At 26.2% G+C, this 14,394-nt stretch overlaps 2 protein-coding genes across 2 annotated transcripts; both read left to right on the top strand.

Annotated features, from left to right (window-relative positions):
- Positions 1–188: 188 nt before the first annotated feature.
- On the top strand, positions 189–8,639 carry LOC132930699 (DDB1- and CUL4-associated factor 6-like). The gene is made up of 11 exons (XM_060996712.1): positions 189–886; positions 2,751–3,020; positions 3,083–3,261; positions 3,343–3,472; positions 3,768–4,046; positions 4,303–4,410; positions 4,486–4,615; positions 4,877–5,035; positions 5,124–5,376; positions 7,440–7,545; positions 7,642–8,639. The coding sequence occupies exons 1-11, from the start codon at positions 799–801 to the stop codon at positions 7,683–7,685; spliced, it is 1,746 nt and encodes a 581-aa protein (XP_060852695.1). The 5' UTR covers positions 189–798; the 3' UTR covers positions 7,686–8,639.
- Positions 8,640–9,789: 1,150 nt separating this feature from the next.
- Positions 9,790–13,806, top strand: LOC132930555 (rRNA-processing protein UTP23 homolog). Its single transcript, XM_060996489.1, has 6 exons — positions 9,790–9,943; positions 10,044–10,214; positions 10,297–10,393; positions 10,458–10,584; positions 12,911–13,060; positions 13,120–13,806. The coding sequence occupies exons 2-6, from the start codon at positions 10,095–10,097 to the stop codon at positions 13,400–13,402; spliced, it is 777 nt and encodes a 258-aa protein (XP_060852472.1). The 5' UTR covers positions 9,790–9,943; positions 10,044–10,094; the 3' UTR covers positions 13,403–13,806.
- Positions 13,807–14,394: the final 588 nt, after the last annotated feature.

Consider the following 14,394-nt stretch of genomic DNA (forward strand, 5'->3'; position numbering starts at 1 on the left):
GTGGCGGTGGCAACGGGATAACTACGATAGCCGAGACCGTTCGCTTTTGTCAGTTGACCTTGAGCAGTGTCCGCAGTGTCCGCGGTGCAACAACGGCAGTGGCAGCGTCAGTCGCCACAGCTGATCGCACGAAGAACGCAACACACGGGCGCAAACGCACTATAGGAACCACCTCCACGTCCGGTTAATCACTATTTTATGGTCCAGTTACCTGGTTCGACCACGATCATAGTGTCTAATATCACCACATTATTATTATTATTTATTTTACTAATAATAATAATATTTTTGTTTTGGCCGTTCAAATACTTCAAATGATTGGATTTGGTTAATGGTTGTTATTACTTATTAGTTAGGTATTATGTATTTTTGTATGTCATTTCGTTATCCCGGCCAACCTTACGGACCTTAATAAATTTTAACCAAGAAACTAAAATATTGTTGTATTCGGTGGTAACGTTCGCACATCGCAATATAATTATTGCGGTATAGCGACAATTACGCGCTGAAAAGAGACGGCAAAAATAAAAAACAATTTTATCGTTATTTTTTTCCCCCTCGCCGTTTATATGACGTATATAAATATAATCTATTATTTGGTTGCACGAGAGTTATTTAAGGCGGCCGACGTCAGCGCAACTAGCTCTATGCAGAATATGCGTTCGACGTTGGCACCGGGCCACCGGCTTTCCGTCTGTTGTCGCAGGACGCTGCGACTAACGGTCGCCACAAGAACGGTTGAAAACTACGGCGCGGACTATTGTTCAGAGAACTGTTGTCCGACGTGAGCACGTGACCATGTTCCCGTCCAAGGGATTGTTCCGGAACGTCTTCTTCCAGCCTTATAACGACCAGGGTTCAGCGAGATTGAGGAACTCTTCCAAGAGTAAGTCGTACGCACCCGCCCTTTGGGCTTTGACCCAGTGAATCGTGGGGCTGTGTCCGTGTATAACATTTTATAACCCCATAGGCCATAGTTATCTTTCAATAGCTCACTTGGCATGTCTTATATGGTTGCATGTGTTGATAGGTATATTACTTTAATAAAATTGTATTGTTTGTTGTAAAGTGTAAATTCGCTGTATAGTATGTAGTGTATAGCATCGATCTAAAATAGTTTCCATAAGGTGTTTCTTCTATTAAATACTGATACCGATCAATTAATAATTTACCATCTATCAAGTATCTGTCACTAATATAAATAAAATACCTTTACAATTCAAAATCATTCCAATATTTTCATACATGAATATTATATTGTGTTCTGTAATATTATATACTTATGAATATTGTAACATAATGTTTTCTTTGGCTTTATTAGTTACCATTTTTAATGCATAGATAATAGTGATACAAGTAAATTGCCTTTGTTTTAGTGACTTATATCCCATATATTCCTATGGACAGGTTTATAGTTGTTAGTCGTCTTATTATTGTCGATACTTTTAAAACTATGTAAGACCTCTTTAAATAATTATTTTAATTATTTTTAACTTAATAAAGCAATACAGACTATTAATTGATATTTGGAATAAAAACCTAAGATTTTCAAACTTTTTTTTTAAAAATACTCTACGGCAATAACTAGATAAACATAATAATATTCATACAGAATTTCTAAAATATTCTTTATAGTTAATAGGTAACTCCTAGGTAGGTATTTCCTAATTGTTAAAAATGGATAAAAATCTTAATTTGTAATTTTTTTTTTTTAATTTTAACTAAAATAAATCTCTTTTGCCAGTTACATTGTATGCATTGTTGAACAATAACAGGAAGTGAAAAGGAAGACATTACAGTGGGTTTTTTTTAATTTAACTTGGATATTGTGTTTCTTTTTTGTTTTAACAAATTATTTACAAATATACAGGTACATTTAAAATCATATAATTATTTAAAATACATCAAAGTACAACCTTTTCTTTAGCACTCAATTATATTGCACTACTGTACCACAAAACTATCAGTTTATTGTTTTGATCATATATTTATTATTCATTTCAATTTTATCCTTTTTTGCCTATTTTATATTAATTTTTAAATGTATACAGTAGTATAATGCATAGGTATTGAAAACTTATTTTATTAACACCTATCAAATGTTCTTACGAAGAAACGTTTTCTTAAAGAATTTATAATTAATTATTATTACTCATAAAAAAAATAATATTTTATGTATATAACGTGCCTACTTTTATCTGTCCGAGTTGCGGATTTTAAGTAAATGTTAAGTCTATTTGTTATTAAAAATAGTTTGTTAAATTAATTAACTTCAGTATAACAAGAAAATGTATAAGCCGGAGACTTGAAGTTGCTGTGGACTCAATGGTTTTGGTATAGTTTAATGTACCTATGTTTGCTAAAGACTTTCTTATATATAGTATCCTCTTCTCTTAGACCTAAGTTCCATGACTTGACTGTTTCATCCTTATGAAAGTTATTTGTAATTTAATCAATTTTCTATGTTTGTGATTCATATTAACAAGTCTAAGGATTAGTTGTTATTGATAAACATATTTTCTGACAGTTCTTAGAATTGGTAGTAATTGGATATGTATTAAATGGTATCCTATTACATTTATATTAACATTAATTATAATTTATTTAAAACCAATGGTATTGTGTCGGTAAAACAGTAGAACAGCAATTAAATTATTATATTATTTAAAATTAACATTATTTTTAAATTGAGGTAGTTAAAAAAACTGCAGTTAATAGTATATTATTAAATACTCCATTTTTATTTATAGATAGTAAGCATTTTGTACAACGACTTGGCTTGGAAAAAATTTTGGAAAATCATCATGGATGTGTTAATTCTGTGAATTGGAACGATGCTGGATCATTATTACTTACAGCTGGTGATGATAAACATATAGTGATTACTAATCCATTTTCATACAAAGTTCTTGTTGATTATAAAACACAACATAAAACTAATATTTTCTGTGCAAAGTTCTTACCTACTTCAGACAACCGTATCATTTCATGTGGTGCAGATGGTTCTGTTCTTAATCTTGGTAAATATTCATGCATATTTACTATTTATTAATTTACATATTTTTAATTTTATTTGTTTTAGATTTGGAAAGACCAGAGGAGACAGAGTGGAATTTTTTTACTTGCCATTGTAGCCAATGCTATAAACTAGAAACAATACCCAATGAACCCAATATATTTCTAAGCTGTAGTGAAGATGGTACAGTTCGTGAATATGATCTCAGAACGAGTGTTAAATGTTCAAAACAACGTTGCGATGACGTAAATCAAATGATTTTTATTTGATTATATATAAAATATATATTATTATACTAACATTTTTTTTTTATCCAAATCAAATAGCATGAATTGATTGATTGCGGTAAACCTGTTTCCACTATTGCGATAAACCCTGTTAAACCTTATCAACTTGCTATTGCCACAATAGATAGTATAGTTAGAATAGTCGACAGGAGAAAAATTATAAAAAAAGGTAAGTGATATGTTAAATTTACTCAATTTATCATTAAATTATATTTTTATATCATTCAAAAATATTTATTTATTCCTTTTTATTAATCAACTTTAATATTGTATTATCCTATTATGTAAACTTTTTACTTACTTTTACTTCTTACTAATCAGTATAGTTTGCTCTGACAAATATTTATTAATTTACAAATAATTTTAGTAATAATCTTAGTTTGTAAAATGTAATGTAGGTAATTATCTATATCTAAAATTCTTTGTTTTACTTTCTATAATTGTTATTTTACATTTATTTTCAGGATTATTTCAAAAAATTGTTCCTGAATTTTCCTTTACTGTTCCTCATCTAAATCATCGTGCTTACCGTATAACATCTTTGTCATATTCACCTGATGGCAGAGACATGCTTGCCAGCTATTCCTATGAAGAAATATATTTGTTTAGCCTTAATAAAGATTCTTGTACGACAGCAGTTGCTAATGACTTTTTAGAAAATGCACCAATTCCACCACCATACAGACGAATAAGATTAAGAGGTGACTGGGGTGACACTGGACCTTTATCTCGACCATCTACTGGTATGAAATTATGAAATAATATATTTTACAAGACAAGTGGTAATTGAACTAATTTTAAAGAAATATGTAATAGCTTAATAAGATTTAAGTGATATAACAGATCAGTAGCGGATCCTGGGGGGAACACCCAATTGCCCATATTGTTGAGATAATAAATAATGATTATTTACTTTGATTCTACGTTAATGTTTTTTAGTTTAAGCTACACCCTAATGTATACTTTTGAATTAAATGTTTTATTATTTTTGTTGTTTAGATAATCTTACAAGATCAAGAATACAGTCTGAAGTTATGGCTCGAATGAGTGACATGTTAATTCATGTATTTAATACACCATCATTACGTTCTGTTGTTATGCAAAATTGTAAGTGAATATATTATATAATTTCTATAGTGTATATTGTTGTATAGAATTAAATATAAGTTGATAATATTTTAGGGAGACCAAACTATTCTCCTCCAGTTTCAGCATCCTTGAGACGTACTATAAGTACAATTGAACCACAAGGTGAATTAGATGAATTTGATGTTCCTATCAATGTAGAAATTGATACTATAGCTAGTGAAAAGTAAGTTTTAAATTTTTATTTTATTTTAGAGCTTATTGATAATTGTTTCACTAATTAAGAAATTGGTACAGAATTTAACAAAAATGGATTACAATTTAAAATTGTGTTTGATGAACAATATTAAAAAATATTTAATGCATCTGTAAATATAAATATATTGAATTTCAAATTTTTCAAATAATTAGTATCATATGGTTTTAATGATATATCTCATTTTTATTAAAAATTATATTTAACAGCAATTTTTGTTTATAATTATAGTGCCAACTCAAATGAAAATAATATTGTACAGTCTACTTCAAATAGCAATAACCAAAGAGTTGAAAATAAATTAAAAACTAATAAAAAAACTCCAGTGTTTGATGATTTTATTGCACTTCAACCAATCAAAGCACAATATAAAGGTCATAGAAATGCTAGGTGAAGTCAAGTATTATAATTTAAATTTAATTCACAACATTTTGATATAGCTAATAACAAAAAAAATGTATTTCTTATTTTTTTTTAGAACTTTAATCAAAGAAGCAACATTCTGGGGCAATGATTTTATTATGTCAGGTAGTGATTGTGGACATGTGTTTATATGGGATCGTTATACATGTGAAATAGTGATGTTGCTAATGGCAGATACACATGTGGTTAATTGTATTCAACCACACCCTAGTAGGCCTTTACTAGCAACTTCTGGTGTTGATCATAATGTTAAACTTTGGAGTCCAATATGTATTGATCGAATGTTCTATCAATCATTTGCAAAAGAGGTATGACTATAATATTAATATAAAATTTATAGTTGAATAATTAATACTAAATTAATAAGTTTTTATTATAATATTATTTGCTGAGTTATCACTAGTAGACTAAAACTAAACTTTATAGAGTTTAATACTAGTGTTTTTGATTACTTATTAGTAGTAACACATATGACCATACTTTATACTATAAAGTTTATAGTATTAAGTTCTTTATATTATGTCTAAGAATCCCGGGAAAAAAAATTAAATTAAACCACAAATATTCATATAATAAAATACAGTGAAACCAAGATAAGTTGAAAATTTTAATTAGTCAAATAAATGCCATTATTTTGTAAACACCTCAATTACTTGATAGAAAAACTATAATTAACTCGAACATTCTGAGTTCTGAATATAGACAGATAATGAGGAATAATTTAATCTAATCGAGTTTATTATGTTTATTGTTGAATTTTTCATTTGGTTTATTTTCACTTCATTTAGTATTGTCAGTTGCGATTAATCGGTTACACATGCATGGTGGTATCAAATGTAAAAATTATTGATTATTTAATCACATATTTTAGTAATAATTTTATATTTATAAATATATATATTTAATCAATGATACAATACAATACACACTGTAATTATATATACAGTGGAACCTCTATAAGTAGAATTTTTGATAACTCAAATTTTATTTTTGTCCCCAACTGATTCGATTTATCGAGGTTCCACTGTATATAGTATATACTACAACTCTATAATAATTAAAAACTAAAATATACGCACATACATTTTAAAAACCCTTTAAATCAAAATTTTTTCCTAAAACCTTGTTACGTCAAAAAAATTGCATTTCCTTTGAATTTTGACTTAACAAGGTTCCACTGTATTATTAAATTATTTATTTAATTTGTCCAATTTTTTATATATGTACTACATAGGTTTTATAGGTACTGTATAGTATACACATAATATAGAAATTATGGATCATCAGAAGTCAGTAGCTGTACAAAATAATATAAATAAATATATTATTAGTTTAATGTATATAATATATTATAATTAACTCCTAAGGCGTCTTGATTTAAACGATCAGAGCTTTTTATAAATACAATACATAATGGATATATACATATATATATTAATATTTTGAAAAATAAAACAAAATTTAAAAGCTTAAATACAATCAAACATTATATTATGTGTTGCCTATCAAAATTAAAGGTTGAAATTTCGAGATCTTGAAAAGGCTTAGATTAAGTAGGTCTACTACCGAGAAAATTTAAGCTGGCTGGTTATGAGTATGGTTGTAATTTAATATTTTGTATGATAATGATAAATTAGTATAAACAGACAGAAAATTTATTTGAATTGAATTATTTAAGGACACAATAGCTGTAGCTGTAACCAAACGTTACAAATCCTAAAACTTGGTTGGGTTATACCTTGCTTATCTGGTGCCGATTGTGATTTGTGAAGAACAGATAAAAATACAAGATCATATTATATTATTAATTATATTTATATTATAATTTTTTTCTTCTAAGGCAATAATATAATGTCATGGCAAACTATTTAAATTATGTAATTACTAATTAATGAATCATTTACTTAATATTATATAGTATGGTTTCAATGATTACTGAAAAATTTGATTTTTTATAATATATTTGTTACTAATTTTAATATTATTATAATATTATATTCAATTTATTATAAAGTACTATCTAAGCAGAATGGTAGTGGTGATAAGGTTTTTCTTAAAAAGTACCAGCCTCATAGTTATTTTCTCAATTAAATAATTTTACAATTAAACAATAAAAATATTGGAAAATATTATTTATTATTATAGGAATCATATTGATGATGTAAGGGAAAGTTATGTTTCCTGCATTTTTCTATAAATAATAAATATTTAAAACAATTGGCTTTTGTTTGGACAAGATACAATCTAGAGTTGAATTAAGTTTATATAATAGATTTTTTATTGAATTCTAAAACCATAGTTCTTGCAATGGCATCTAATTTTGGTTGTAAAGTTGATTTAAATATATATTATTTTAATTGTTTAATTTCAGCTAGTGGAAAGAAATAAATTAATGATGGAACAATCAAAAGATACAGTTACTGTGTCTCCATCATTAATAGTGCGAATGCTTTCTTATTTCAATCAACTTAGACGAGGTTAGTAAATCATGTATATATTTATATGTTTAATTTAAAATATATAATTAGTTAAAATTGGTAACCATGCTTGATAAACAAAAAATAATTTTTCAGGTGGATATTTAGACAGGGCAAATGCCATCCATAATGCAATTTAATTCATATAAATTGGATACCTTTTTTAGTATGTGCTGACATGAAAACCCAGATTTTTAAACATAATAAATTGTATCTAGTTAAGATCAATTGAATAAGGTATATGGTTAAATTGTCTTATCATAATAACTATATTCCATCTTTTAAATATGGGATACTTTAAGTACAGTAATAATTGATTCTATGAGTAAAATTACCAGTAGTATATTAGATTTAATGACATCTAAAAATTCCATACTACTACTATGTTAAATATATACTTATTTAATTAACTTAGCAATCCACTGATTAAAAATATATATCATCCCTTAACTTTCTCAATAACGTTTGATAATCAACCAATGTCACATAAAAGTTTTGGTTGAAATATTTACTTTGATCAAATACTTGCAAAAGATTGCAAGTAAAAATAAGTAGTTTGTGCAAGTCTTTTAAATATTATGTTACTATATTATATTATGTATATTAAATCTTAGTACATATACTATTCTACATATTTAAATGTTTAAATTATATATTTTAGAATTTTTATTTATGTTATGAACCAAGTATTTTTTTAAATGTTAAAAATCATTTTATTTATTTTAATAAGCATATTAAAAGTATGTTAGGATAAGTTAAGTGATAATTTTTAGCAGATGTGAAATATTTTGAAAGACTTATAAAAACCTATTATAACAGCACATCGAAGAGACTGGTAAAAAACACAGTTATCTTTTCTAATGTGCTTTTCTTATCAATATTCTTAGTACATATCTTAGGAAAAAATTGTATGTTTATAAAAATGTTAACTATTTATTAAGAATATTAAAATTGAATGAATGATAATTATATAAAATATGTTGTGATTAGTAAATTTTAATATTATTCTTTATTCTTACAAGAAAAAAATCTTATAATAAAAGATTGGATTGTTTTGATTTTTTTGTTTAAAATAAATGATTTTTTCAAGTTTACATATTGATTTCAATGCTTAATATTATATACTGTATTATATTGTCCAATCATTCCATATCAAAATTCATTGTGAGGTACCTATTGTAATACATACTCCCTGTATCAACCTATTGCATTCCAAGTTCCAACATTCCAAGCCTCCATAAGTTTTTGATACATTTTCTTTACATATTTATCTGTAAATACTATATAACAATTTTTTTTTTTTTTGAAAGGTATTAAATTTGACAAAAATTATTTTTGAGGATTCTTAATACTTTAGTAGTTTTATTTCAATATCTTACAAATATTTATTTTAATATTTAAAATTTTCATACATTTAAACATGTATAAACTATTAACATATACTTTCATATATTTTTGTTAAAATTATAGCTATGTTCAAAAAAAAAAAAAAGGAATTCAATACAATATGATAAGTACACAAAATGGATCTATACTTGCAGCTGAATTCTGTTTTAACACATCAAGTAGTACTAAGGAGTTAGTCAAATCACATATACAAATTTGGTTATGTTATATAGTAACTTACCTTAAATAAATTCAAATTCACTATGTTTAATGGTTAAGATAATTATTGTAACCCTTCTTGGTGCACTATTGTCTATTACATAAGTGACTGTCAAATATGAAGTTACCTATTTTATATGTTTTGTAGCATTCAATATCATTGATTATAAACTATAAACTATAATTTTAAATAAGACGTCAGAAATAAACGATGTCATTCACTGTTTCACTTTTATAAAAATATTTAAACTTGCTAGCGTTAACCAACAAATCTAAAGTAAATATTAAGACGGATGTTTTTTGTACAGTAATATATATATTATTATATATGTATATTATTCAACTGGAAAATTCCACACATAGGAGCTTACTCACAAAAAGTACTACAAAATGCTCACTTTTATCTACTACTATTTCTTTCATTTATATCATTCCAATATGTTGTCCATTAATATCCTTATTAAAATTTTTTTCAATATTTTAACTAAGTTCTTGAAATCATAGAAATCTCCTGTTGATAATTCTTTTACGTCATACTGTTTTTCGTCTGTTTTTTTTTTTTATTATTATTACTCTGAATTTTCGTCATATTTAAAATTGATAACAACGAGACACGTGAGAATGTGAGATAACTGATAACAAGTATAATGTGTTAATGTTTGTTTTTCTTAAATCATGTTCGTGTAACATGATGCTTATAGAACATAGGACTCTATTTTTAATGTTTTGTTATTTGTGTATCGTATTATAACTTATAGCATTATAGTCTGGTGCGAGTACAAGTTTTATCAAGGTAGGTATTAAATATTTTTGATGCAAGTCTTCGTGTGGGGGTATAGTTATGTGTATTTCGTAATAATATTAAAAATAAAAACCCACTATACATTTTTTAGAAAACTTTTAAACAATCAGTCTGTGTTCATAAGACAGAAGCTTAAAATAAAATGCGTCTTAAACGTCACCAAAAAGCCGAACGCAACATCAATTTCTACTGTGTCAGCTTTGGTTTTCGAAAACCGTTTCAAGTACTTGTTGATGGCACGTTTTGTATGGCTTCAGCACAAGTAATTATATTATCTATGTTATGGATAATTTCCTGGCTGTTTGTGGTTCTGCTAAAATGTTATTTGGTAAATAAATTTATAGAACAGAGTACAATTACGTGAAGACATTCCAAAATATTTGGGCGGTGATGTAAAATTTTTAACCACTCAGTGTGTCGTACTTGAGACTGAAGCATTGGGTAATAATATGATACAGTTCAGTATAAAATTTCCATTATAAAATAAAATAATTCTATCTTGTAGGTGTCGGTGTTCGACCGGCCATGCACATTGTGAAGAATTTTGGTATTCATAAATGTGGACATGAAAAGAAACCCATGTCCGGAGCAAGTTGTCTGGCATCAATGGTAAAAGATAATATGAAAACAAGGTAATAAATAGTCATTGACAGGACTTGAACTTTATTCCATTAAAATATAATTTGTATGCACCATTAAATAATGTGACAAGTATTTTAATCAGAGTGACTTTAACCATTAATTATTGGTTTGGATCCATAATTTGTTCTTGAATTTTATTAGTGAAACACGGTTATAGATATGACTATAAATTAAATGGTTCACCAAATATTTTACTAATATAATATTAAAATTTTTTTTTTTTAATTTCTCCAAAAAAAAGTTAAAAAAATTGTAAGTTCTTGAATGATATACCTAATTAATGTTATAAATAGGGCACGGATGTTGTTGCATTTACAACTTTTTTTCTAATTTTTCAATTTATTGCTAAGTACATCATAAATGAATGTCATGTATGTACAAACTAAAATCTAAAAGTTTTAGCACAAATGTTTGCAATTTTATTGAATTTACACATTTAATATACAACTATTTTATTTATAATCAATACTTAACTGTCATAACATCTATGTTATCTTATAAAATAATTATAATTTAAATTTGGTAAGTATTTAATACTACACTAAAAAACTTTGTGAAATGTGACTATTTGAAAATTATGCGTTACATTGCTATAATTTGTTCTTCAACCACTCTGAAAAGAATACTGAATTTTAAACCATTATTAAAATCAATGATATACTGACTGGACAAGGAAAACTGTTTGATGGTTTACCCTAAGACTTGACAATAAGCGATTTACCTTATTTTAAATATGTTCTGCTTACATCAACCAACGTGGGAACAAAGTTTTTCGAGATATAAAATCTTATTAGCTCCAAATCGAAGAGGGTTTGATTTCAAAAATTTTAAACAAACATTTTAGTGCAAAACAATCATATATGATGGTGATGTAATGATTATATGATCTATAATAAAGTTCTAAAATACATATATATATATTTTTGGTAGAATTTTATAGGCTGCATACAAGTTGATTCCCAGGTCATATTATATATATTTTTTAATATTTAGTTAAATACTCAGCCTATTAGGGTAACCTAAGAGTCACCACATCACCTCGAGGAAGTTGGCTGACAAGTTTTTCAAAAATGTACTTTTTAGTTCTTCATATTTTGAAAATCTTTCAATTTTTATTTATTAATTATTTATTGTATTATAATTTATTATTTATTAAAAAAAATGATGTGTGTAGCAATTGAAATCTTTACGGTCAAATAGTTTGATGATGTACAGTAATAAAGAATCAACTTTTACATAATATCTCTTAATGACCCGGGAATCAACTAATACATAAAATAGGTCTCGGGAATCAACTCACTTCCTGCCATTTTAGATTATAACAGTAAATTTAAAACATTTATAAGAAAACGCTTTTATTTTTTAGTGCCATTTTCAATATTTTAAGAGCAATTTTTGGTATCTTTTAGTGTAATACTGCAATCAGTTTTACTAGTTTTTTTAGTACTACAACATCCATGCCCTAGTTATAAATTTATTTGTTCTCATTGTTGAATTGCTATGTGAACGTTTGTAAGACAATGACTACACATGTAGATGTAGTGTCTTCTTAAGTTTTACGTTTTTTAGATATTTTAGATTTTATATTATTTATTGGCTTGTTGTGATCATAAAACAATTAGTATTTTTTAGGGCATTTCTTTTGTTTTTTAGAGTATTTAAATCCGTTCTCTAATTATTTCGTATCATTGACCTATAAACTTAATGAAATAATTGATTTTGTTCCATTACAATTTTGTTTATGAACATCAATAACGTTCTTTAATCGATTTCTTTTGGTAACCCTGATTTTATATATAGTATAATATTATTACCTTAAATTATAAGTAATAGCAAACACAAGAAATGTATTAATTTATTTCAAATAATTAATATTTATTAAGTTCTAGACAAAATAAAAATAACAACTGTCAAGCTGTTTAATAACAGAATAGTACTTCTAATTATGGTAAATTTGTAATTTATTAATTTTTTTTTCTTCCTAATATTAATAATTAATCTTCAAATAAAAAAAATATATATAATACATTTGGATTTTAATAAATGCAAAAAATGGGAATTAGCCTTAAAATCCCTCCTCCACCAATTTACATACAATTTAAATACACTCAAAACACATACATTTATTTAATTCTAGTATCTACAATCTACTTATCATAAATAAATAAAATTATAATTATTAGTTTATTAATAGAGTTTTCTGTTTTATAAATAAGTACTTATTTAACATTTTATTTATCCAAACTAAAAATTGTTTAAGATTGCGTAGATTATAAGTGTACCATAAATTAATTAGTTATATAATTAAATTTTCAGATATATTATTGCCACTCAGGACAAGTCACTTCAAAATGCCCTTTATGTACTTCCTGCTGTTCCTGTCATGTATTTTAATGGTTTAAGTGTCATTCTAAAAGCACCTTCACCGACCTCTATTGATCATGCCAAACAAAAGCAACTATCTAGGTATGATGTTGTACATCAAAATAATGTAACTTTATTTCTATGGTTTTTATTTTTTTTAGATTTAATTTAACTGAACATGAAACCAATGTTTTGACAAGTATGAAAAGTTCAATAACAACAGAATTAAGCAGTAGTGAAGAATTAAAAGATTACCCTGGGGTATTCAAAAGAGCTAAAGGACCTAATCCACTTTCATGCAAACCCAAAAAGAAGAAAATTGTTGAAGATAACAATATACCCAAAGTAGAAAATAAAACAAAACGTAAAAGAAATAGAGTAAAAATACCAAAACATGTTAAAGAAGAATTAAGCAAAATGAATAAGCCAATTTCAATCTCATAAAAGATTTAGGAACATCTCATAAAATGAACATTTCAACAACTAATTGTATAATTACATTACATTCTATAAATTTAAGTTTTTTAATATTAATTTGTATTAATCAATTAATTATTATACTTAACTAAATTGTATTATAAATATAATACTAAATAATAATGATTTATATTCAAAAGTTAAAAATTATAATTTTAAATTTAATATGAGGGATTATATTATGGTGGTAGTGGCTCCAATCATTTTGACACTATGTATACGTATCACAGTGCCTAATTTAGGTGTGGTATGATAGTAGCCAATGATTGTCCGTAAAATATAGGTTTACAAGTTATTGATATTGGATATAATTATATACAGCTTACCCCGTATTTAAGTGTGAAAAATAAATTCTGGATCTATGTACAATATTCATACGTTTTTGGTCATAATTTGCATAGTATTAATTTTACAACATTCCTAGAACATAAAATATAATCAAAATTGTAACTATTGCCTGTCTAGTGAGAGAACACGCCGATTCTGCGCAACCCCCCTTGTTACCATGCTATCAAAACTGGTTCGCTTATGGCTGGGTATCATTGGAGAATACACAGAAAAACTAATTTTGATCAGTATGAGGCGCGTTCTCTTGCTGGATAGAGTTGAGAGTATAGATATAAATAATATAATTATTAAAAATACACTATTAATAAATTAATACAAAAAAAAAGGTAAAAATATGTATTACAATTATATTTCTGATATGTGTGTGGACAGTGTGGTCATGATTTAATTTTTAGTGTGATATAATTATCTACTCAGGTAATAAATTGATTTCCGAAATAAATCAACCGAGGTTATGTACAGTGAATCTGATTACACACTATAATTCACTGGAGTACTGGACCTTAAAAATTAAAATATAGTAGGTACACCTAATAAATACATTTTTTAACAATTAATTAAAAGTAATTAATCTTGGACTTTCAATGAATTAATTGTAAAATGATAATGAT

This window comes from Rhopalosiphum padi, chromosome 4 (genome assembly GCF_020882245.1).
Source record: "Rhopalosiphum padi isolate XX-2018 chromosome 4, ASM2088224v1, whole genome shotgun sequence".
Classification (NCBI taxonomy): Eukaryota; Metazoa; Arthropoda; class Insecta; order Hemiptera; family Aphididae; genus Rhopalosiphum; species Rhopalosiphum padi.